This window comes from Sus scrofa, chromosome 7 (genome assembly GCF_000003025.6).
Source record: "Sus scrofa isolate TJ Tabasco breed Duroc chromosome 7, Sscrofa11.1, whole genome shotgun sequence".
NCBI lineage: Eukaryota > Metazoa > Chordata > Mammalia > Artiodactyla > Suidae > Sus > Sus scrofa.
In genome coordinates this window covers 121,789,990-121,815,746 of record NC_010449.5, presented here as the reverse complement: position 1 = coordinate 121,815,746, position 25,757 = coordinate 121,789,990, and the positions used below count along the sequence as shown (strand labels likewise).

Sequence of the window (25,757 nt, the reverse complement as noted above, 5' to 3'; positions counted from 1 at the left end):
ACAAGAGCTCCATGCCTTTCAAGCCCATCATGGCCTCCTTGAGAGGAATCCAAGCAAGACGTATGTGGGTGAGGGGAAACAAGCCAAAGTCAAGAACTTCCACATTCCGAACACCTCACCCCTCCTTCTCCATGGAGTGGGGACCTACTGCACTCCTAAAAAGGGCGGTTTGACCTGCTTGGTGGGCTATGCTTCCCCTTGGGCCCCAAGGTAGGACCCTGGCCAAGACACCCCAGACCCTGGCCACAATCACCCAAACCCAGACGGCAGCACGAGCCATGTCTCACCTTGGGATCTCTCCTGCCACCACCGCCAGAGGAGGGGTCTCGGCCCCACGCAGCCTGGCCCGGCCTTCGGCTTCCACCCTACAAGGGACCCAAGAGACAAGGTGACACCCACAGTGAGACGCCATCGACTGGGCTCCTCGGGCGGTCGGCGCTGCCCCGTTGGGCTCGAGGATGGAAAGGCAGGAAGAGAAAGGCCCCGTTTCCTTGCGAGTGGACCTCAGAGTTCCAGACACACATTATTCATCATCGATGCCTCATACGCTGGCATAGATCATCATCGATCCAGAAAAGGGGGACCTTCTCTTCCTTCGCCATGGCCCGTGGAGTCAGGCATTCCTCCCCGCACGGCCACTGGGCAACCCAAGGGGCCCGCCCCACCCAACGAGGCCTCGCCATCCCTCGGGGGGCCTCTAGGACCCGTCCCCTGGCTTTCGGTCTCTCTGGGCCGCGGAGGACCAGCTGGGCCCCTGTGCAGGACGTCCAAGAGACCTTCCTAGCCAGAGCTGTCCCGTCCCTGGGACGCCAGAGCCCTTCTGGACTGCTGGCCTCGCCCGCATCTGCCGCCCACCCTCCACCAGCCCCTCGCACTGCCCTGCCCAGCCCAGCCCCGACAAGCCCTGGGATGCTGCTCACACTGGTCCCCTGGCTCCAAAGACAACGCTGCCATCCTCGCCTGCTCATCCAGGAAGGAGCCGGCCTTCGGGCCTGGCGGCTGCCTGCTGAAGAGTACAAAGCCAAGAGCAGGAGACCCAGTGGCACAGCCATTCTCCAGGCTCACGGCTTCCTCATTCACGCCTCCATCGGGGCAACCCTGCTGGCAGGGCACAGCCCTGTCTCGGGACACCCACCAACCACCAGCTGGCCGCCCAGCCCCGGGACAGAGGTGGGCCCTCCCTGACCCTGCCTACCTCACCCTTGCCCCACGGCCTCAGCCTCGGGGACATCAGCCCAAGACCTCTGGCCAACCTGCAGCCCATGGCATGGCAAGAGGCAGACCATGGGGGGTGGGGTCACCAGGGATCTGGCGCCTTGGGAATGCCGGCCCTCCCTCGCTCTCCTCCTTCAGTTCTGGCAGGCTGGTCCACAGGGGCTCCCACTGGCCCACTGGGCGAATGCAAGCACCAGGAGGGCCCCCCAGAGGACACACGGACGGCCCCCCTGGATGCCTGGCCTCGCCCGCGAGGGTCACGGCACGGAGGACATTGGACCTCAGCGTTCCAGACACGTATTCATCGTACACGACTCATACGCCACCAGCAGTCATCATCGATCCAATACTGCCCCCCTCCGTCTTCCCTGAGGGCCACCCTCTGGGTCGACCCATTCACCAAAGTGCCGCCAAGACGTCCACACCCTCTGGACCCTTCACAACCTCAACGCCGGCTCCTTCCCAGAAGACCCTCCCGACACCCACACAGCGCCCAACTCGCCCAACCCAAAGGCACAGACCGGACTCTTACCCACACTGCTTCCTTGGCCATCTCCCCCACTGAAGGAATCGTCTAGGGGTCTCACCAGGGAAACGGGCCCAATCGGCTCGCCGGGGTCTGGTGTGCACCCCACCACACAGACGCGAAGCTGCCAGAAAGGAAAGAGACCCGTACGGCGACAGAGAGAGCCAGGCGAGAGACAAGAGGGACAGACCGAGGCAGAGCCACCGAGACAGAGAGTCAGGGACAGTGACAGAGAGACAGGGAAAGCGAGGAGGACCGCCACTGACTCGCCCTTTCTGCACTCAGCGGACTCAAGCGTCAGCCGGTTCTGCTCCTTCCCCGGGGTCCAGGTGATTCTGCTACGAGCCCAAGGAGGCAGAACCTCAGGGCTTGGGGGTTGAAGGTCAGGCTGGGGCTGGGCTGCACTCAGTCCCTTAAACGGGACCACCGTTTCTTCACAAGGACACAGATCCCTGCCAGGACAGAGTCCGGGCCCCCTTGAGCCATCCATCAGATAACCTGCATCCACCAGGCCGGTCTCGTGACACCTTCTTCCCTGCGCCCCGGTCTTCCCACTGAAGAGTCACTGGATCAGGCTTCTCCATCACCCAAGTCCATCCCGGCCGGGACCCAAACATTGACGACGGAGGTCCCTGGCCCCTGAAGGTCTCCAGCCCCTGAGCAAACGAGATCGGGACTGGGTCCACTCCCAGCCCACTCCCAAAGGAGCCCAGCCCAGCCCACAGTGGACTCTGGAGGCTCTGCGACCTCAGGGGTCCAGACAGGGCGTTCCTCACTGGCCTGGCCTCATCCTCTACCAGTCCCCACCACTGCCTCATGGGGCTCCAACCAGACACCCACTCCGGGCTCCATGCCTCTCAGGCCCACCATGGCCTCCTTGAGAGGAAGCCAAGCCAGACGTGTGTGGATGAGCTCAAGACCCGGCCACCTCCTGAACTGCTCACCCCTCCTTCCCCATGGAGTGGGGCCCTCCGTCCCGCCTGAGCAGCCATGTTCTCCTGGCTCAGTTTCCGGAGGACTTTGGACTCAGCGGCATCAGCATTGGATCTCAGAGTTCCTGATGTGTATTCATCATACAAGACTCATACACGCACCAGCAGTCATCATCGACCCGATACCTTTCCTCTATCCTCCCCTGTGTCTGTCTTCTTTGTGGATCAATTCTAGAAGGTGCTCCTTGAAGTAAACTCCTCTTCGCTATTCACAAAACCTAAGCTATGTCTTCTGCATCCATCCTCCTCGTGTCCACACTGCAGCCAACCTCTGCGACCAAGGCCACGTTCCTGATGCTTACTTACATTGCTGCTCCTCTGTCACACCCACTGTTGCACTTTCAGGGGCTTCCCCAGGGAATGGCTCCACTCCTGTCAAGCCAGTCATGACGTCACTGACAAGAGTCTAAGCAGCATGTGAGGGGCAATGATCAAAGGTCAAATCCCCTTCAACCTCCCTAACTGCTCGCCCCTCCGTCGCCACGGAGGGAGGAGTACTTATCCTCCTGAATAGCCATGTGCTCTCCGCCACTCATCAGGTCTGAGTGGCAGGTCGCCCTTGGCCATGGGCTCTGTTTCAGCTTGGACCCCAAGGTAGGACCCAGGCCAGGACACCAAAGACCCTCGCCACAATCACCCAAACCCAGACGGCAGCACGAGCCATGTCTCACCTTGGGATCTCTCCTGCCACCACCGCCAGAGGAGGGGTCTCGGCCCCATGGAGCCTGGCCTGGCCTTCGGCTTCCACCCTACAAGGGACCCAAGAGACAAGGTGACACCCACAGTGAGACGCCATCGACTGGGCTCCTCGGGCGGTCGGCGCTGCCCCGTTGGGCTCGAGGATGGAAAGGCAGGAAGAGAAAGGCCCCGTTTCCTTGCGAGTGGACCTCAGAGTTCCAGACACACATTATTCGTCATCGATGCCTCATACGCTGGCATTGATCATCATCGATCCAGAAAAGGGGGACCTTCTCTTCCTTCGCCATGGCCCGTGGAGTCAGGCATTCCTCCCCGCACGGCCACTGGGCAACCCAAGGGGCCCGCCCCACCCAACGAGGCCTCGCCATCCCTCGGGGGGCCTCTAGGACCCGTCCCCTGGCTTTCGGTCTCTCTGGGCCGCGGAGGACCAGCTGGGCCCCTGTGCAGGACGTCCAAGAGACCTTCCTAGCCAGAGCTGTCCCATCCCTGGGACGCCAGAGCCCTTCTGGACTGCTGGCCTCGCCCGCATCTGCCGCCCACCCTCCACCAGCCCCTCGCACTGCCCTGCCCAGCCCAGCCCCGACAAGCCCTGGGATGCTGCTCACACTGGCCTTCTGGATCCAGAGACAACGCTGCCATCCTCGCCTGCTCATCCAGGAAGGAGCCTGCCTTCGGGTCCGGCGGCTGCACACTGAGGAGTACAAAGCCAAGAGCAGGAGACCCAATGGCACAGCCATTCTCCAGGCTCGCGGCTTCCACACACACACCTGGCCATAGCCTGGCATGCGGCATACCATGGGGGTCACCAAGGACCTGGCAAATGCCTTCACTCCCTTTCTCTCTAGATTCAGTTCTCTGATACTGCCGGACGGGTGCTCACATTTTCCCATTGGGCTAACACCAGGAAAACGCTGGAATGCCCGTGCTCTGTCAGTCACCCTCGTCGTTTCCTGACCTCGGCCTATTGGGTCACTGCTTTGTGGACATTGAACCAGATTCCTCCTTCAGTGGACCTCGGAGTTTCAGACAGGTTTTCATCGTACAGGACGCATATGCCACCAGGAGTCATCTTCAATCCAATACTGTCCCTCCTGCGTTCCTTTAGCTTGACCTTCTTTGTTGATCAATTTATTAAAGGGCTGGGTAAGATATCAATACCCTACCTGAACTTCCAGGGGTCCGTGGGATGGGAAGGTCTCATGATACCTGTCACCATGGACTGTGCAATTTGGTCTTGCCTTTACTCCCTCTCCCTTTCGTTTCCTTTTCTATTTTTTTAAACATGGAATTCCCTTTCCCAGGCACCCCAAGGCAAGTTTTTAAATTTTCATATGAAATAATTTAAGAAATTCTCACTTAATCTCCGTATTTCTTTTAATGGACGTTTCCTTTTTTATGCACTCATTAAATTTTTATTTTCATAACAATTTTTACGTATAGTTGATTTACATTGCTGTGCCCATTTCTGCTGTGCAGCATAGTCATATACTGATACACATTATTTTTTCCTACGGTCTTCCATCATTTTCTACCTCGAGAGTTGGGATACTGTTCACTGTGCTGTACAGCAGGACCTCTCTGCTTATCCATTCTAAACATAATAGTTTGTTAATATGGTAGTTTTCCTCTTATACACAAACCCTTTAAAAGAGACTGATACCACACAAAAATGTTGACTCTCATTCGTCAGTATCTGTAGGATCCTTTCCACGAACATGCAAAATGCCTACTCATTTACTGCTTAATTATAACAAACATTTACAGTTTTATTAATAGTACTTCTTGGAGTTCCCGTCGTGGCTCAGTGGTTAACGAATCCGACTAGGAACCATGAGGTTGCGGGTTCGATCCCTGGCCTTGCTCAGTGGGTTAAGGATCTGCGTTGCCCTGAGCTATGGTGTAGCTTGCGGACGGGGCTCAGAGCCTGCACTGCTGTGGACTCTGGCGTAGGCCAGCAGCTACAGCTCCAGTCAGACCCCTAGCCTGGGAACATTCATATGCCGCGGGAGCAGCCCGAGAAATGGCAAAAGCCAAAAAAAGAAAAAAAAAATAGTGTTTCTTGTCCTACCACATGTTTCATACGACAATCCTTCAGCTTCTTTTATATGGTTGTTTTATTTTACAATTGTTCTTCTGTGTATTATTAATTATACATTTACATTTATAAACTCCAAATGGGAATCTGACATTTGTCTCTTCCTAACTTTGATCTTGGGCATCATTTCCCACAGAAGCACACTGGCTCTTTTCTCGTTCATGGACATTTTTGTTTTGATTAATTCACAATTACTTAAATAAACATCAATCACAAAAAAAAATTGTAAGTCCTTTGAATAATCCTAACATCAGTCTATAAAGTCACCTCCGCGGAGACCCAGCCCTTTCATTAACTGAATTCAGTGTATCATATACGGATATAGCATCACAGTCTTTTCCATCCATGGTCACTGACAGTGGCGTGTTTGGACTTCTTTGATTATACTTAATATTTTTAATAATACAGTAATACCTTATCTAAAAACATGGCTCCGTCCCACACAAGGACACTGACGATTCCGTTGTTCTCCATGATTCTAACACAAAGATGCAACCAGAGGGCTCTTGATCTTGGAGGAAACTTAAATCATCTCAAGGCGCCCATTCCGTGACGTACAGGGCAGAGGCAATGTCCACGAATCGAGACCTAATTGTCATTGGTCCTTACTTGCGCATTTCACTTTTCAGTGATTTAGACAATCTTTTATTTGGAGTATGCTTCATTTTCTCTTAAGAAAATGAACTTAAAACTTATCCCTGACACAGAAGGTGAGCCACGACTATTACTTACTATTGTCTGTATTAAATTAGCCAAAGATTTAAGTCATGTACTCTTTCTTTCTCTTTGGTTTTAAGTGTTTTCTCAATTTTTACAGCATTTCTTGTGTGAATACAAATTTTTATATGAGATATTCACACACTCCATTTCTTTTATTTACTTATTTGATTATTTATTTCCCTGCTCCGACTATAATAATGAAGTGAAAATTCATGAAAGAACACAAGAAATAAACAAGATCTTTGTATATCCCTGACTTCTACCTACAGGATCCCTACAGAGAGACTGACTTAGATTTTTTTTTGCTGGACCTCAGAGTTTCTGACACATGTTATTTATCATCCATGATTCAAACCACCAGTAATCATCATTGGTCCAGGACTGGCCCAATTTCTCTTTGTTCATTTCTAAATTGTTCCTTAATTTATCAATTTATGCTAATCATATAGTAAATACTCTTAAGCAAACCACCCAACCCAACGCAAGACCTTCGACTGTTACTCACCCAGGTCTCCCGCTTATGCTGTGTAGATGCCGCCAAAGAGCTTGTCATCATGGAAGGCGCTAAACCCCTTCAGGCAGGTCCACTCTGAGGAAGACACAGCACAATGGTTGATACGGAGAAATTAGGACTGTATCTACCCTGACCCTTCCTTTCCATCTTTCACTTACTCCATTTTTTAGATAGGTATTAATTTTTCATAATTTGCTATGAACACAAAGAACCGCCTCAACCCTGAAACTTATCCAGACCGTAAAACTGTCCATACCTACATGATCCTTTAGCAAAGGAGGAGTCTCCTAGATCCACTTATTTTTTAATGAAGGTCGGTGTCTTCACTCTTTATTAATAACTTATCTTGTATCATCACATGTTGGTGACTGAATGATGCTTCATTTTCTGCTTTATCTTTTTAATGGTTCTACCTATACTTCATTAATAATGACAAATCAAAACCTATACATCCCGAATAAAAACATGAACTTGGTATATTTCTGACATTTGTCTATATTATCATTTCCAAACGAGGGACTGAACTAATTGCGTTGTGTGTTGGATCTTAGCATTTCAGACACTGCGAGTTGTCATCATTGGTCCATGTTCGCAGTGCGTGTTCTTCGTTCGTGTCTATGTTTGATTGATTCAATTGCTCTTCTTTGATAATAAGAAGTACATGAGGAGTTCCTGTCATGGCGCAGTGGTTAACGAATCCGACTAGGAACCATGAGGTTGCAGGTTCGGTCCCTGCCCTTGCTCAGTGGGTTAACAATCCGGCGTTGCCGTGAGCTGTGGTGTAGGTTCCAGACGCGGCTCGGATCCCACGTTGCTGTGGCTCTGGCGTAGGCCGGTGGCTACAGCTCTGATTAGACCCCTAGCCTGGGAACCTCCATATGCCGTGGGAGCGGCCCAAGAAATAGCAAAAAGACAAAAAAAAAAAAAAAGAAGTACATGAGTCACCAAAAAACCCAAGACCAAGATCCTACAGTCTATCTATAAAATCATTTCCCACCCTGACCTTATCTCGTCTATTAATCTAGCTCAACTTTATACATTATCAGTTAATCAGGATGTTTCATATCATTTTATTGGACAGTAATTAACTTTGATTAATGTTTTTTTGTCTTTTTGTCTTTTTAGGGCTGCACCCACGGCACATGGAGGTTCCCAGGCCAGGGGTCGAATCAGAGCTGTTGCCACCAGCCTCCACCACAGCCACAGCAATGCCAGATCCGAGCTGTGTCTGCGACCTACACCACAGCTCACGGCAACGCCGGATCCTTAACCCCCTGAGCGAGGCCAGGGATCGAACCTGCATCCTCGCAGATGCTAGTCGGATTCGTTTCCAGTGAGCTGCAATGGAACTCCAACTTTGATTCATTTAATACAATTTAATAATACAGACACACCCTTAAAGGAAGACCCAAAGCGAGATGAGATCTCTGACCATTCATTACTCACCTATAAATGAACTTATTTGCCAAAGAGAAACAGACTCGCAGACTTTGAAAAACTGATGGTTACCAAAGGGGATAGGTGTGTGGGTCAGGGTGGAGGGATGGACTGGAGGTTTGGGATTGGCATGTGCCCATGTGCCCGCTGAGCTACATGAAACGACTGGCCAACAGGGGCCTACTGTAGGGCACAGGGAACTCTAGCCAGCACTCTGTGATTATCTGATGATCTTTCTGATTCTTTTTCAGAAAAGAATCTGCAAGAGAATGGGTGTGTGCATATGTATAACTGATTCACTTGTACTGCAGAAGTTATCACAATATTGTAAATGCACGATACTTCAATAAAACTTTAAAAAATGGAAAAAAAAGAGTACCAAAGCAGAGACAGCCTCATCATTAATCTATACTACTATTCATATACATAGTAATTTAGTTATTAATTCATAGTAACATTCATATATTTTTCTCTTCATAAGTCAAACGTCAAACGTACTCTACTATTGATTCTTTTATAACAGCATTTTAAAAATTTATGGCCACAAGTCCAAGAAGAAGATCACTGTATATTCCTAGACAAAAGTCCTTAGGAAAATTTCAAACAGGTGAATGGGCTGGATTCTCCCCCACTTGGACCTCTGAGTTCCAACCCTACTAGTGAGTCCCAGTCATCTGCACCGGTCCAGGTCTGGCCCTCTTATTCTTCAATTCAATCATTCACAAGTAAAAACAAAATTAACACGTATAAATCACAAAACCTAAGCAGTTTCTTGCAAACCCCTATGATCTCGCTGTAGAAGGATTTTCACAGGGACGGCAGCTCGTCCTCTGTGTGGCCTCCACGTTTAATAGCAATCAGTGGTAACGGATCAGTTAATCAACGTCATGCCTCACATCAAGACCAGCTTCACTCGTAGACTAGGGTTGGCCTTCCGTCTTTTGTTTCCTAGATCTTTAAGCAGGGAATACCCTTAGCTGCCTTGACATGAAATGTATCTACTACTCACACTGGTCCCCACACACAGACGTAACCATAAAACTTTTGAGTACAGGGATGATGGCAAAACCCTAAACAGCTTTGCGCACCCACTCTGCCGAGCATAGAGGAAAGCAGATGTTAAACAGATTGAGACGTTATTTCTACGGATCACTGCTGTCCGCTTTTCATTTCCTTAGTCATTTAAAGGGATTTAAATGATGCTAAAGGATAACGTCACTAACTGATGTTAATAATTTGTCTCATCTCTTAAAAAAAGAACAACGCCGAACTCACCACTGATTCAGAGCAGTAACACTGACAATTTACTATCTCTCTCTGTGCGCTGGTTCACCAAAGAGGCAGCACCCTTGATCCAATTATTCCTTAATGGGCACTCATATTTCCAAATTAAATTAATGCTAGGTTTTGTCTTATCTCACATAAGTGGACGATGCTTCACCTTCTTTATCTTTATTTTCTTACATAACTCTGTAGAGTTCTGTTGACTTTTTGTAACAATAATAATAACCATCAAAATTCATGAATCAGGAGTTCCCGTCATGGCGCAGTGGTTAACGAATCCGACTAGGAACCATGAGGTTGCGGGTTCGATCCCTGGCCTTGCTCAGTGGGTTAACGATCCGGTGTTGCCGTGAGCTGTGGTGTAGGTCACAGATGTGGCTCAGATCCCACATTGCTGTGGCTCTGGCGTAGGCCGGTGGCTACAGCTCCAATTAGACCCCTAGCCTGGGAATCTCCATACGCTGCGGGAGCGGCCCAAGAAATAGCACAAAGACAAAAAAAAAAAAAAATTCATGAATCACAAAGAGGCAAGAACAAGATTTTTGTGTGCATTCCTAGTCTGTCTAGAGGATCACTTCCAACAGAGGCCGCAGACTAGACGATGCTGTATAGTAGCTCAGAGGCAGATGCATGTTACCCACTACCCATGATTCATACCCCACCAGTTATCCCCGACTGGTCCAGGATTTTCCTTCTTTCTCCTCATTCATTTGAACAGTTGTTGATTTTTCATTTTTAAGTGGATTTTTCATTTAATAAAATATATTTACTTTAATCACAAAAACTCAAGAATAGGAGTCTTAAGTATCCCTAACATCTGTACTTAGAATAATTTCCCCCAGCAACTAACTACATCTTTCATCAATCAATCTGAGTTTGCACGTCTGCATTAAGGAACATACGTCGCATGTGAATCCCACAGTGGGCTTATATTTGACACATGCTTTCAGCAAAACAGTGAATAGTCTTTGCCCACATTTTTTAATTAAAGTATAACTGATTTACAATGCTGTGCCAATTTTTGCTGTACGGCAAAGTGACGCAGCAGTACACATATATGCATTCCTTCTCTTATATAGCTTATATTTTCATATTATGTTATATATTATTGTATACATAGTATATATTATATGCATATATAACATTATATTACATATTATATTATATGTTATATATAATATATACTATATACATATTATATATCATATTATATTTTCTTATATCATCGGGATACGGTCTATTCTGAGAGATTGTTTATGGTTCCCTGGGCTGTCCAGCAGGACCTTATGGCTTATCCATTCTAAACGTAAGCGTTTGCATCGACTAACCCCAAACTCTCAGTCCATCCACCCCTCCCTCCAATCCCCTTGGTAAGTACAAGTCTGTTAAAATAGTGAATATTCTTAAACAAGCCCCCCATATACCAAAATAAGAGCTTTGACGATTACTCACATTGGTCTCTTGGCTCCTGACACAGAGTTCAGAGCCAGGGCAGAAGGATAACACCACTTCAGTTCATTCACTCTGAGTATAAGCAACACAGATCATAAAACACTGAGACAGTCTTCCCATTAATACATGCTTTTCTCATTTCATTTTCTTAGTCATTTAAATATTTACTATTTTAAAGTGTGATTTCTTTTTCTCTAAACACACTGCTCGAACTCACAACTGACTCGAAGCAAGAACACAGATTAATACATGTCACTGCCTACCTCATTCTTACCCAAAAACGCAACTCCCTTGATCCAGTTGTTGCGTGGTGAACCCCTGTGGTTCTACATGGTTAATAGTAATTCAGGCCTCACCAGATACTTTCATAGCGAAATAGCTTTACCCTTTTCATCTTTATACACTGACATATTTGTTTACTGTTAATTTATTCACTTAAGACAATAAAATCAAAATCCATGCAGCCGCCAAAGGCTGACAATGGGACCCTCGAATACGACTGAAACCCATCCAAGGGATCATATCCCCAGAGACGGAAACACCTAATTTTTTTGTGTGATGGACCTCAGGAGGTTCCACGGGTTTTGATCATAAACCGTAGTTCAGAATGCATTCCTCGCTCATCATTGGTCCATGGGTGGCCTTTTTTTTCATATAATTTGTACATCGTTTCTATAGACAGCACAACGCACCATCAGAACCGGAACATGGGCTAGTACTTACAGCACCAACTTGTTCTTCCCTTCCCATGAAAACAGCTTACATCGTTATCAATGAAGGAATCCTTCCAGAAAACCTGAAACAGACATTGAAGGAGCTATAAAAGAGAATGACTCGGACTCCACCTGCTTTTAAACTCATCCCAAGTGATCACATTAATCATAATTAAATTAATCATACATTTTGGGTTCCCCAGCATTAGCACAAGCCTGTCCCTGTTTGATGTGCTCATGTATTGTTGCCATCCACTCATCTTAACTATAAATCCCTAAACATTGCAGCAGCCTCGAGACCTTGGTCTTTTTAGAAGGCCAAAATCAGCTAAGATGCATCAATTTTGTGACATATACATGTGATCTCAGACTCACAGACACAGAGAACAGATTTGTGGCTGCCAAGGGGGGAGAGGGGAGGGAGTGGGAGAGACTGAGAATTTGGGGTTAATAGATGGATTCAAACAATTACATTTAGAAGGGATAAGCAATGAGGTCCTATTGCAGAGCACAGGAACAATAGCCAGTCTCGTGGGATAAAACATGATGGAAGATAATACAAGAAAAATAAGTATGTACACACACATATATCTATGTGCACCTGGGTCACTCTGCTGTACAGCAGAATTTGGCACAACATTGTCAATCTACTCTCATTTTAAAAAGAGCTGATGTCCAAGAATGCGACACCGTCTCCCCTGAACCGAGCTGGTCCCCTTTCACTTCCTTCGACGTTTAGATACTTATTAATGAAGGTATTTGTTGTATCTTTAAACGCAAGCAACCTGGAACTCAACAGTGACGCCCAGCAAGAGCACCATTATGACAAGTATTCGACCGTGACCGTGACCGTGACTGGCCGAACTTGAGAATGTATGAGAAATGCAGATGGGCAGACCTCACACCAGTTTGACTGAGACTGAGCGTGAGCAATCTGTAGTTTAACCAGCCCTCCAGGCGGTTCTGATGCTCAGGTTTGAGAACACGGCTCCATGGTACTCTAACCCACAGGGGTAACAGCCTTGCTCCACTGGTTTCTTAAGGCACAGTCACACTTCAAAAATGAATTTCAGTCACACATTTTTTCTTAATTAATCCAGTGTTATTCTCTTTATCTATCTGTTAGTTATTTATTTTCCATATATCCATCTAACAGCGCTTTAATGTATTCCCTTAGAATAATGCAGTAAGTCCCCAGCATCCATCCAACCCCCATAATCAAATTCTTGAAAATTACTGACATCTAGCTATAGACTCATTCCCACACATAGAATGTACCAAATGTCCTTTTGAAATGAACTTCCGTGATGGAGAAATGAATTAATCACAAGACGCATTCAGAATGCATTCCATGCACTTCATGGGTCCCCCTGCTTGACACTTTTTCATTTAACTTCTACTTTCTTTAAAGCTATAAGAAAGAACAGGCATGAACCCACTACCCACTCCATATCCAAACGCTGTAAATATCTTACAGGTGCCTGGGGGTTGCTTCATTGAATTAACAACTTAAATCTTGTGTTCAGTTTCTCACAATCACAAGTGTCAAAGGACTATGTAGGTTTTCCCCCCAACTTTATTGAGGAGTAACTGACAAATAGTTGTCTATATTTAAATGCACAACATGAAGATTTAAGTTACATAAACATTGTGCAGTGATCATAATGGAAGAGTCAAACCAAGGACTTGATCATAATTTGTTATGTGACACCTTTTTTGTCACTGGTTCATGCTCAGCACTCTTTAATGCAGTTCGCTAGGTAAATACACTTTTTTCCCTATTTCATAATTTTTTAAAAATGCCTGTAACCTAAAGATAGCACAGAACATGAACACTAATAATTACAAGCATCTCTCCCTGTGCCCCTTATGCTAAAGTACAAAAGCCTCTGTGTGTGTGTGTGTGTGTGTGTGTGTGTGTGTGTGTCTGTGTGTGTGTGTCTGTGTGTGTATGTGTGTGTGTGTACATATTGCTTTTTAGGGCCACACCCTCAGCATATGGACGTGCCCAGGCTTGGGGTCGAATCCGAGCTGTAGCCACCGGCCTACACCACGGCTCACGGCACCACCAGATCTTTAACCTACTGAGCGAGGCCAGGGATCAAACCCTCATCCTCATGGATACTAGCTGGATTCATTTCCCCTGCACCACAACAGGAACTCCCAGCCTCTAAACATTTTTAATGGACTTCAATTTCTTGGAAATAAATTGCGAGTGATGTTTGTTCTCTGACATACTCTATAGTTATTCCAGATTCGGCCCTATTTTTCCTCCATTTGTTAATGATTTCTTTAGTTATTAATGTATTGCTTAACTTTTAATAAGCAGTCAGTATCTATGAAACTCAAAAGGTTACAAATGAGCTTCTTGGTTACCCTTAACCACTCCTCATAAGACCATTTGTTTCAGAAGAACAGACTAGATTTCTTTTTGCTCTGGACCTAGTTCTGGGTGAGCATCCCTCGTCCTCCAACCCATACGCCACCAATTCTTAATATTAATTCAGACTTCACCGTCTTTGTTATTCAATTATAATTTTGTTTAGCGATAAATCGCTGAATCACGAATAATAAACACATACCCATGAGTTTTTAAAGTCGTTTTAATCTCTAACATCTGTACCTAGAATCATTTTCTACAGAGTGAGTATTCTAGGTTTCTTTTGTTAACCAACCTTGTGTCGAATGTATGGATTAGCCAACATAATTGCTTCATTTTATCCTCTTACTTTGTTTATCTTTATTCCAAGGCTGGCATGGACTAATCCCTAACACCTCAGCAATCCACCTGTTTCATTAATTGACTTCAATGTTTCAATTTAGATTAATAAACATAATGCTTCATATTAATTCCATTTGGGGGCCACGGTTGGCATTCCCTGATTGTATTTCACCTTTTTTAGTAATACAGGAAGTACCCCTAAACAAAACACCTAACGTGAGGCAGGAACTTTGACTATTACTCACACTGGTCTCTACGGCCTACGGTATACATGCCACCATTGTGACCATGGAAGAATCCTTAAATCAGCTCGAGGGGGTCCATTCTTAGGAGTACAGAGCAGAGCAGATGGTTTTAAAAGGTTGAGACCTAATCTCCTTTGGTCCTGCTAATCCACCTTTCATTTAATGAGTCATTTAGGGAATTAGCCACTTGGGGAAATGTTTCTTTAATGTCTCCTAAATTAACAAACAACAACAATCTTGCCACTGACATGAAATATGAACATTGCCTATTAACTACTCAACTCCTTCTATAAAATCCACAACTAGAGGGCACACCCTTGCTCCAGCTGTTTCCTAATGATACATATTTTTCAATATGTATCAAAAGTATTTCTCATCTTAATACATATTTTCATAATTGGACAATGCTTTATGACCTCCATTTTTATGTTCCCAGTAGTGGATGGATTACTTTGTGGCTCCAATTATAAAAAGAGAGATGGTAAGAACAGAAACCAAAAATGAGACTCTTCTACAGTCATGATTCTAGAATCACTTCACACAGGGCAATGGATGAGATTTCTTCTGTTTGGGACCTCACAGTTCCAGAGACGACGCATCCTACAGGACTCACAAACCACCAGCAGTCCTCAGGGATCCACCACTGTCCCTCCTTTAATTCAATCATTTGGACATTGTCCACTGATTAACTGACGGTTTCACCCATAATAATTGCTAAAGCCTCTTATTCGCAGAAACCCAAGATGAGCTAATCTGTATATTAGGATCATTCTCCCATCAATGTATCTCTCTGACTCATGATCCTGTTTTTCCTCTATGCATTAATCAATATAATCAATGCCATCTTTATTTAATCGATTCCATATCTGTCATTGGGCCAAAGTTGGCCTTTTTAAATTATACGTCACCCTTTATAATGATATAGTGAATATTCTTTTAAAAAAAAAAAACACTAAAGTAAGGCATGAATTTTAGCTATTACTCACACTGGTCTCTATGCTTCTACGCCAGGCATGCAACCATACTGGGAGATGCTTAAATCAGCTCGTGTGTGTCAAGGAAGAGAGAGGAGAGCAGATGATACAGACAACTGAGACACTATTTCCACTGGTCCCTGCCTTCCGCCTCTCATCTACTCAATCATTCGGGGATTTACATACCCCTGATGCTATAGCTTAACAAAGGAAATAATGACAAACTTGAAAGAGAACCGGCACCCAGAACTCTTATGTCGTAGAGTCTGTATGATTCTTAGCCAAAGAGGCAACATCCTTGATTCACTTATTTCTTAGGGGGCATCAGTGTCTCCCTCAATGTTTATAAGTAGTATTTATTGCCTTACCACATTCATTCACAGACAGCACCTAACATTCTGCTTTATTTGCTTTCCTTTTAAGCTACCATCGATCCACTAGTAATAATAAATTAAAATCTATGAACTCAAAGTCAGAACATGATTTTTGTATATTCCTGACATCTCTTTATAGGATCATTTCCAAGTGAGATTCTACTAATTATGTTAGACCTCAGGGTTTCAGACACATTGTATTCATTGTTCCTAATTTATATGCCATCAGTCGTCATCACTGGACTATGGTTGCGTTTCTTTTTCTTCATTCATTTCTACAACTGTATTGAATAAATCAAATAAATCCGTTGATAATAATATAATGAATACATGATTCCAAAACCCCAGAACAAGATATTTAACTACCCCAAATACAGTAGACAGAATCATTTCCCATGTAGACTTCACTTCTGTGATTAATGAACCTCAATATTGATTAAACAACATAATGTTTCCTTACTGATTAAGCTTCATTATTATTTTTATATTTAGACATAGTTAATTTTTATCATCTGTATTACTTTTAATACTACGGAGAAGCCCTTAAACAAATGACCCAAGGAGTTCCCGTCGTGGCACAGCGGAAACAAATCTGACTGGAACCATGAGGTTGCCGGTTCGATCCCTGGCCTCGCTCAGTGGGTTAAGGATCCGGTGGTGCCGTGAGCTGTGGGGTAGGTCACAGACGTGGCTTGGATCTGGCATAAAAAGACAAAAAGGCAAAAAAAACAAAAAAACAAAAAACCCAAACCAAGACAAGAACTTTGACTCCTACTCACCTTTGTCTCTTTCCCAACACGGAGGCAACGTGACAACCTTAATCACAGAAGTCGAAATCAGCTTAGAGGATCCATTCTGAACAGTACCAAGCAGAGAAGATGATAAAAAGATTGAGACATTCAATCCATTCATTCACTGTTTCCAGCATTCATACACATAGTCATTTGGGAATTTACTTATTCATTTATTCATTTATTTTTGACTACCCAACAGCCAGTTGATTTTATTACCTCACAGCACAACGTATTAAAAGAATTCAAAGACAGAATTGGTTAACGGCAAAATTATTTTATTTTGCTCTTAATAAATTAAGCATTAAGACTGTAACTGACTCAGAGCAGAAGCTATGACTTCTCATTGTCTACAACTCCTTCGTCAAAGATGTAATTCACATGATCCACTTAAAGTTGATTTCAATTCATATCAGCGTTATTTTCCGTACCATACATGTTAGGCATGAGTAGTATTTCTGCCTCTTCGTCTTTGCTTAACCGTTGGTTTATTTACTCTGCCATTTATTCTTTTAGAATAAGATTTTGTAAAATTCACGACACAAAGACCAAAAATGACATCTGTGTATATTCCAGACATCTGCCTATGAAATCACTTTACACAAAAGGAATGGGCCAGATTTCCTCATGTTGGGCCTCAGAGTTCCCGACACCCAAGGACTCATCGTATGTAACTCATAAGCCACCTGTCATCATGATCGATTGGCCCAGGTGTGGGGCCCTTTCTTCCCTCTCATCGCTATGTATTTACCGATCGATTTGTCAATCCACTCATAAGAATGACATAAATATCTGTGAATCAGAAAGAGCATAAGATCCTTAATATCCCTAATTTCTATCTATGGAATCATTAGCCTCATCAAATATACCTCTTTCATTAATTGTCATCTTTGATGCAAACACCCATTAATCAACACAACATTTCATGTCAGTTCTGTATTTACCCATGGACCATGACTAGCCTTCTTTGAATATATTTAACGCTATTTTTTTATCAGTACCGTGAATAAGCGAAACCCAAACTAACAGAAGAATCTGTTACACCATCTGCACGTACTTACTTGCACACAGGACCACCAGTGCAGCTCCTGTGATGGCCAAATGCTTAATCGGTTCAGGTGCATCAGTTCTGAGAAATACAAAGCAGAGCAGATGATAATAATAATGAGAGGCCCTTTCCTGGTAATGCGCACTTCAACTTTCATAGAGTCAGTCACTTAGGAATACAAGGGATCATGTGTATCAATTTATTCTTTTTTGTTGTTGTTCGCTCCCATGGCCTACGGACGTTCCCGGGCTGGGGATGGAACCCATGTCACAGTGGCAACCAGAGCCACAGCAGTGACAAGGCTGGATTCTTAACCTGATGAACCATGAGGGAACGCTTATGAATTTATTCTTAATGAACAAAACCACAGGAAGCTTTACGCAGACCAAGAAGGAGACTTGTGTCACTTCCGGTCTGTATCAGTCTCGGACAAAGAAGTCAGACCTGTGAACCGTTTCCATTTCCTAGTGAATTTCACATTTTCTTTTTTTTTTTTTGAACGGTTTTTTTTTATCGCCTGTACCACGTATATGAAGAGGATAAATACGCTTCAATCTCTTCCTCTTAACTTACCTATCCGCTCATTGTTTATTTGGGCCATTTTTTTTTTAACAGTACACTCAAAATTCGTAAACACAATCCAAGAAAATCGATCTTTTATTTTCCTAACACTCATCTATAATAGCATATCAAGTAGAGGTGACAGATTACAGTTCTTTTTATCGGACCTCAGCGTTTCAGACACGTGGTATTTATCATCCATGACGCATGCGCCATCAGTCATCATCCTTGGTCCACGTATGGGCCTCTTGGTCTTCATGCTTATCTGCATACGTGCATCGATTCATTCCTTAACTACCAGCAGTAACTCTATTTCATTTTTAACCGCACAGTGGAATATCTGAGAGTTAAAAAAAAAGCCCTCAAAGACATGAATTTGTTTACAGTGTTTCTCACATGGGTCTGCAGAGCACGGGACCACGGAAGATGCTTAAATCCACTAGCGGGCATCCAATCTGAGGGGTACAGAGCACAGCAGGTGGCCAAACAGTTGAGACTTTCTCTAAATGGGTCCTTATTTTTATCATTTTGTTTACTCTGTCATGAACATGTCCATTTTCCTAATGTAAACACATTTATAAGCATAAGTATAAATAATATAATGAGGTGACCCTTCGACAAAGGATTCTAACATCTGTCCACAGGATGTCTTCAAACAGAGGCAACAGACTCTATTTCATTTTTTATTGGACCTCAGAGTTTCAGACACAAAGTAGTCATCGTCCATGACTCGTACTCCACCAACCGTCATCACTGGTCCACATCTGAGCCTCTGATGGGGGTTCTGGACTATACTTCACACTTTTAATAATGCAGGGAACACCCTTTCAAAGAACTTCTTAACGATGAGAACGTTAACCTTTACTCACCTTCCTCGCTAGCTCTTCACACACAGGAGAAGCCACGGGCAATGTCTGCACCCGCTTGAGAGCATCCACCCTGGGGCAGGATAGACAAAGCGGACGACCACAGTTCTCAGCCTCTGCCTTCGCCGTCAGCTTTTGCTTTAATCATTTCATGCATCCATTTCCACAAGTATTTATTATTTGTTCAGGTCATATGTACATAGGACATAAATACGCACATAATACGAAATTGACCTCATCTCCTTGAGACAGACCCAGGCTTTTAAAACTGAGTCTTACTAATCAGTGTCAGTGGCTGTATGAGCCTCAGAAAAAGAGAATACCACTGGCCCACTTCTCTCTTAACAGGCATCAGTTTCTTCAGTTTATACTGATAGTATTTCTTGGAGTTCCCATCATGACTCAGTGGTTAACGAACCCAACGAGTATCCATGAGGACACGGGTTCGATTCCTAACCTCGCTCAGCTGGTTAATAAGGATCTGGAGTTGCCATGAGCTGTGGTGTAGGTCGAAGACGCAGCTTGGACCTGGCATTGCTGTGGCTCGGGTGTAGGCCAGCAGCTGTAGCTCCGATTTGACCCCTGGCCTGGGAGCCTCCATATGCCGCAGGTGCGGCTCTAAAAAGATAAAAGACAAAAAAAAAAAAAAATAGCATTTCTTGCCTTGCTACATACATTCATGAGGAGACAAGGCTTCATCCTCATATTTATTCATTTGTAGTTTGTGTATTGGTTCTTTCATTGATCCATTTATATTAACAACATAGAAATCATGAATCCAAAATTACAAGGACAATAGCCTTCTATTCTAACATCGAACCAGAGGATTATTTGCAAGAGAAGAAACAGATTCTGTTTTATTTTATTTTTTTGAATTATCTATTTTTTCAATTAAAGAATAGTTGATAATTTTACCTTTTTGTTTATTTATTTATTGTCTCTTGTCTTTTTAGGTCCGCACCCGTGGTACATGAAGGTTCCCAGGCTAGGGGGTCTCATCGGAGCTGTACCTGCCAGCCTACGGCACAGCCACAGCAACGTGGAATCCGAGCCACATCTGCAACCTACACCACAGCTCATGGCAATACCGGATCCTCAACCCATGGAGCGAGGCCAGGGATCGTACCTGCAACCTCATGGTTCCTGGTCAGATTTCGCCTCCACGACGGGAAGTCCAAAGAAGAGCTGATTTTAAACGTTGTGCCAATTTCTACTGTAAAGTGACCCAGTCATATATAGAGATACATTCTTTTCATATTCCTTTCTATCACGGACTACCCTCAAGAGAATGGATACAGCTCCTGGTGCTGTACAGTAGCATCGCATTGCTTACCCAGGCTAAATGTAATAGTTTGCATCTGCCAACCCCAAGACGAGCGGCATTCATCACATGAGACTCGTACGCCACTGGTCCTCACCAGCGCTCTGGGAATGGGCCTCTTCTTCATTCCCGTCTACATTTGTTTACACATTAAGTCATCAATCCGCTAATAACAGCTAAGTAAATTTATATGAATAATACAAATGCAAGAGCGAGAGCCTTCAGCATCTCTATCGTGTTTCCTTAGATTCACTGCTTAATTGAATACACCTCTTTCATTAATTGTGATCACCGCAAAAAGAGATGAATCAAAGTGATGGGTCAGACATTTCCAATTTTTTTTTTTTTTTTTGGTCTTTTTGCCATTTCCTTGGGCCGCTCCCGCGGCATATGGAGGTTCCCAGGCTAGGGGTTGAAACGGAGCTGTAGCCACCAGCCTACACCAGAGCCACAGCAACGTGGGATCCAAGCCGCGTCTGCAACCTACACCACAGCTCACAGCAACGCCGGATCCTTAACCCACTGAGCAAGGGCAGGGACCGAACCCGCAACCTCATGGTTCCTAGTCGGATTCGTTAACCACTGCGCCACGACGGGAACTCCAGACATTTCCAATTTAATCCCTGGACCATAATCAATCCTTTTTCTTGTATTTAATACTTTCTGAATTGTTACAGTGATACGCTAAGCAAGTCGCCCAGACCAAGATGAGAACTTTGATTGGCACTCACATTGGACTTGATGGTTCTGGACAGAGATGCTGCCTTGACGTCCTGAACGTGGTGGCTTGGGTGAGTTCAGTGTTCTGAGAAGAACAAAGCAAGGCAACCAGAACAAGATGGAAACATTATCTCCATGGCCATGTGCACTCCACCTTCCATGCAGTCCGTCACGGAACGACGCATTAATTGGGGATAATCCTAATTTTCTCTTTAAAACATGAATAATGGTGGCATACTTGCTACTGGCCCAGAATAAGAACGTCTCTATTACTATTGGCCACAGAGGTGAGAGACTTGAACCACCTACGCCTCTTAATGGAATTCAGCATCCTCAAAGCATCCTAATCGCTCTTCTTGCCTCACTCTAGACCTGACGATGGCGCATGCACCATGCTCTTCATCCTCACATGTTTATCTTTGTTCATTGACTCTTAAATGGCTCTATTTATGGGAAGAGAATCACAATCTAGAAAAATAATCGAAGCAAACAGCCCCTTTCGATTCCTAAAATCAGTCTACAGGAGCGCTTCAAACAGAGGCAACAGAAGCTCTTTTTGTGGTGCTGGACCTCAGACTTCCAGACATGAAGTAGTCATCGTTCAAGACTCGTACTCCACCAACCGTCATCATTGATCCACGCTTCAGCCTCTGGTCCCTTCCTCCTCCAGGACAGTATCTCATTACTTAATGCCCGGCTCACCGCCATTCATTTTTAAAACCCTATGATGCATACACGCACACAACAAAAACAAAGAATAAGAACTGTGAACATTCTACATCTGTCCACAGAATCATAGATCATATCGATGTCTCTCTTCCACTAATTATTCTTAATTGACCGTAAATGGATGGGTAAATATAATCCCTAGTAATAATCCATTATTTATCCCTGGCCGTGGTTGGCCAACAAATACCCCATTTTCAAAAATCTATCCAGTGAAGACATGAACTTTATTACCCACTCTGGTCTCTATACGGAGAACGTGACCATGAGAGAATTTTCCAGTCATCTCGCTGAGTCCAGTCTGAGAAAAACAAGGTAGAGAAGACAAATTTCTTTAAAATGAGGATATTGTGTAAATTGCTTTTTCCTCCACATTTTATTTATTCAATCTGGTAATTATTAATTTTTCACACTTTAGGTTTCTTTTCTCTCCACAAAAGCAATAGCCTCAAATTTGGGACTGACCTAGAAAATGCAATTGACTCTAATCACCAAAGACTAGATGATCCTTAGCCAAAGCGGTGACACCCCCGCTCCATTTATTCCTAAAGAGCCATCAGTGTTTTCAACTTATATTAATAATAATTCCTGCCGCACCACATGTACTCACAGCTAGAAAATGCATCGTCCCTTATTTATTTATACTTCTTTCAAGGCTCTATCACTGACCCATCAACAATGATAAAAGTAATCAGTGAACCCAGGGTGAAACAGGAGCTCTGTATTCTCCTCGTATCTGCCAACGGGATCATGTCCACCAGTGGGATTCAATTGGTTCTGTTTGAGGTTGGACCTGAGCCTCCAGACACATATCATTCACCACCCATGACTTATCTGCCACCAACGTGTCTTCACTGGTCCAGCCTTGGGTCTCTTGTTCTTCGTTCATTTCTACATTTATGTCAAGAAAATCACTAATTCATGGATAATAATAAAATGAACACCTAACTCACAAAATCCAAGACCAAGATCCTTGACTATCACCAACATCTGTCCGTAGAATTATTTTTCACAAACGAATCTCAATGATGCACTGCTCAACCGATGACTCAACATAATGTTTCCTACCATATTTATCATTGGGCAGGAGTACATTTTTTAGTATGCATAATATATTTTTGGCTGCACCTGAAGCCTGCGGAAGTTCATGGCCTGGGGATCAAACCCACACCACAGCAGTGACCCCAGCCACAGGAGTGACAATGCTGGATTCTTAACCCCTAGACTACCTCAGTAATTTTTAATAATTCAAGGAATAAATTGACAGAACACTGTAAATCAACCGTAATAAAAATTTTCAATTAAAAAAATTTCAATGACGACCTTTACACAAATTATCCCATCGAAGACGACAACCCCGACCATTACTTGCCTTGGTCTTTTACAAAACGGAGGCAACAGGACAGTCTTGATCGTGGCAGAAGCTGAAATCAGCTGAGGCGTTGATTCTGAATAATGCCAAGCACAGCAGGTGATACAAAGTTTGATATTCTCTTCATAGATCCATTGTTCCCACCATTCATATACATGGTCATTTAGACATTTTTAAATTTATGGCAATATGTATGTTTTTCCCTTATTAATAAGCATCCAGCTTGCACTAGACTCAGATGATTAACTGGCTCTCACTTATCACTGTATATATCATCCTTACCCAAAAAGGCATGATACATTTGATCCATTATCAAATTTAACTTGTATTAATATTATTAATATTATTCTCTTTGCATATTTAGTAATGAACAAGTCTTAGCCTCTTCATTTTTAGTCATTTATAGATTTGTTTATTCTGCCATTAACATTATAATAATAATATTTTTAAAAATCGCATGAACCACAAAGAATAAAACAAGGTCCCTCTCTATTCCTGACATCTGTCTGCAGGAACAGTTCCAAGAGAGACGTGGACTAGATTGCTTTGTTTTATTTTTTAAATAATTTCTCATTGACGTATAGTTGATTTACCATGTTGTGCAGTTTCTGCTGAACAACAAAGTGACCCAGGCATCCACATACACAGTCTTTCTCGCACATTCTCTCTGCTGGACCTCAGAGTTTCAGACACATAGTATTCATCGTATATACGACTCATGCGCCATCAGTCGTCATCATTGGTCCGAGCTCCAGACTCTTCTTCTTCATTCTCCTCCACATCTGCTAACTGGTCCATATGTTAATTCATGAATTACAATAAAATAACTCTCTGTGAATCAAAACACTCAAGGAAACGGAGCTCTCACTGTGGCTCAGCAGGTTATGAACCCGACCGGTATCCATGAGGAAGCAGGTTCAATCCCTGGCCTCACTCAGGATCTGGCATGGCCATGAGCTGTGGTGTAGGTCGCAGACATGGCTCAGATCCCCTGTGGCTGTGGCTGTGGTGTAGGCTGGCAGCTGCAGCTCTGATTCAACCCCTAGCCTGGGAACTTTCCTATGCCGCAGGTGCAGCTCTAAAAAGAAAAAAGAAAAAAACACCTCAAGGACAAGATCCTTAAGCATCCCTAACTATAGAATCTCTTGCCTCAGTGAATATACTTATTTCAATAATCACCCTCATTGTAGCAAATATCAATTAATCAACATAATGGATCATGTCGATTCAGTATTTTTCATTGGGCCATGTTTGGCCTTCTCTAGATGTAGTTAACAATTTGTAATCTTACTCTGAATATCCAACCCAAACCATCTAAACCATGAGCAGAATCTATTACTCACACTGCTCTCCATGCTCTTACACAGGAAGTCATCCAGGGAGCGTCTGACCACAACCAAAAGCTCAGACAGGTGCCAGTATATCCATTCTGAGGCATGCGCAGCAGGAGAAATAATAACAATACTGAGAGATTCTACTGATCCTTATTAACAAGCATCAAGGTTGCAATAGACTCAATTAACTGACGGTCACTTCTCATTCCACCTTCCTGCAGTCAGTCACTTAGGAATATAATACATTCATATCATATCTATCATTTTCCTCTTTAAAAAAAGAACAGTATCAAATCCGACACTACCACAGAATAAGAACCTTGAAGTTATTCATCGTCTAGGTCATTCTTAGCTAAAGGGGTCAGACGCTTGAGCCATTTACATTTCCTGATGAACTTCAGGACTTTAAATCAATGTGAATAGTTTTGACTGCCAAGCCACATATACTAAGAGTGAAGTAAAAAACCAACAACCCAATGGAAAAATGGGCAAAAGAACTGAATAGACATTTCTCCAAAGAAGACATACAGATGGTCAACAGGCACATGAAAAAATGCTCAATATCACTGATTATTAGAGAAATGCAAATCAAAACTACTATGAGGTCCACCTCACACCTGTCAGAATGGCCATTATTAACAAATAACAACTGCTGGAGAGGGTGTGGAAAAAAAAGGGTACCCTCCTATACTGTTAGTGGGAATGTAAATGGGTACAACCACTATGGAAAACAGTATGGAGGTACCTCAGAAAACTAAATATAGAACTACCATACGACCCAGCAATCCCACTCCTGAGCATATATCCAGACAAAACTTTCTTTGAAAAAGATACATGCACCTGTATGTTCACTGCAGCATTATTCACAATCGCCAAGACATGGAAATAACCTAAATGTCCATTGACAGATGAATGGATTAAGAAGCTGTGATATATATACACAATGGAATACTACTCAGCCATAAAAAAGAACAAAATAATGCCCTTTGCAGCAACATGGATGGAACTAGAGACTCTCATACTAAGTGAAATAAGTCAGAAAGAGAAAGACAAATA

At 43.9% G+C, this 25,757-nt stretch overlaps 1 protein-coding gene and 1 long non-coding RNA gene across 31 annotated transcripts in view; both read right to left on the bottom strand.

Moving 5' to 3' along the window:
- Window positions 373–23,359, bottom strand: LOC110261647. 11 transcript variants are annotated; one of them, XM_021099742.1, is made up of 12 exons: window positions 21,281–23,359; window positions 19,232–19,301; window positions 17,815–17,882; window positions 16,742–16,817; window positions 11,658–11,730; window positions 10,935–11,006; window positions 6,753–6,836; window positions 4,038–4,123; window positions 3,405–3,482; window positions 3,040–3,139; window positions 1,748–2,397; window positions 373–1,006 (listed from the first exon to the last, which is right to left on the bottom strand). In XM_021099742.1, exons 11-12 carry the CDS (start codon window positions 2,229–2,231, stop codon window positions 531–533), a joined length of 960 nt encoding a protein of 319 aa, XP_020955401.1. In that variant the 5' UTR covers window positions 2,232–2,397; window positions 3,040–3,139; window positions 3,405–3,482; window positions 4,038–4,123; window positions 6,753–6,836; window positions 10,935–11,006; window positions 11,658–11,730; window positions 16,742–16,817; window positions 17,815–17,882; window positions 19,232–19,301; window positions 21,281–23,359; the 3' UTR covers window positions 373–530. The 11 variants fall into 11 exon arrangements, 10 of the variants coding, with proteins under 10 accessions (XP_020955401.1, XP_020955397.1, XP_020955406.1 ...); XM_021099738.1 differs by having other exon boundaries at window positions 3,040–3,105; XM_021099747.1 differs by having other exon boundaries at window positions 1,748–3,105; window positions 21,281–21,354; window positions 22,230–23,359.
- The window catches only part of LOC102163738, a 55,587-nt gene continuing 53,192 nt past the window's right edge, over window positions 23,363–25,757 (bottom strand). For 9 of the 20 annotated variants that reach the window (XR_002346065.1, XR_002346069.1, XR_002346068.1 and 6 more), the window contains 2 exons: window positions 24,711–24,796; window positions 24,018–24,156 (listed from right to left, as the gene is read on the bottom strand). This is a non-coding gene — a long non-coding RNA (uncharacterized LOC102163738). Of the gene's footprint in view, window positions 23,444–23,960; window positions 24,157–24,710; window positions 24,797–25,757 lie in introns of those variants that run through there. The other 11 variants (XR_002346062.1, XR_002346061.1, XR_002346067.1 and 8 more) reach the window with 4 other exon arrangements.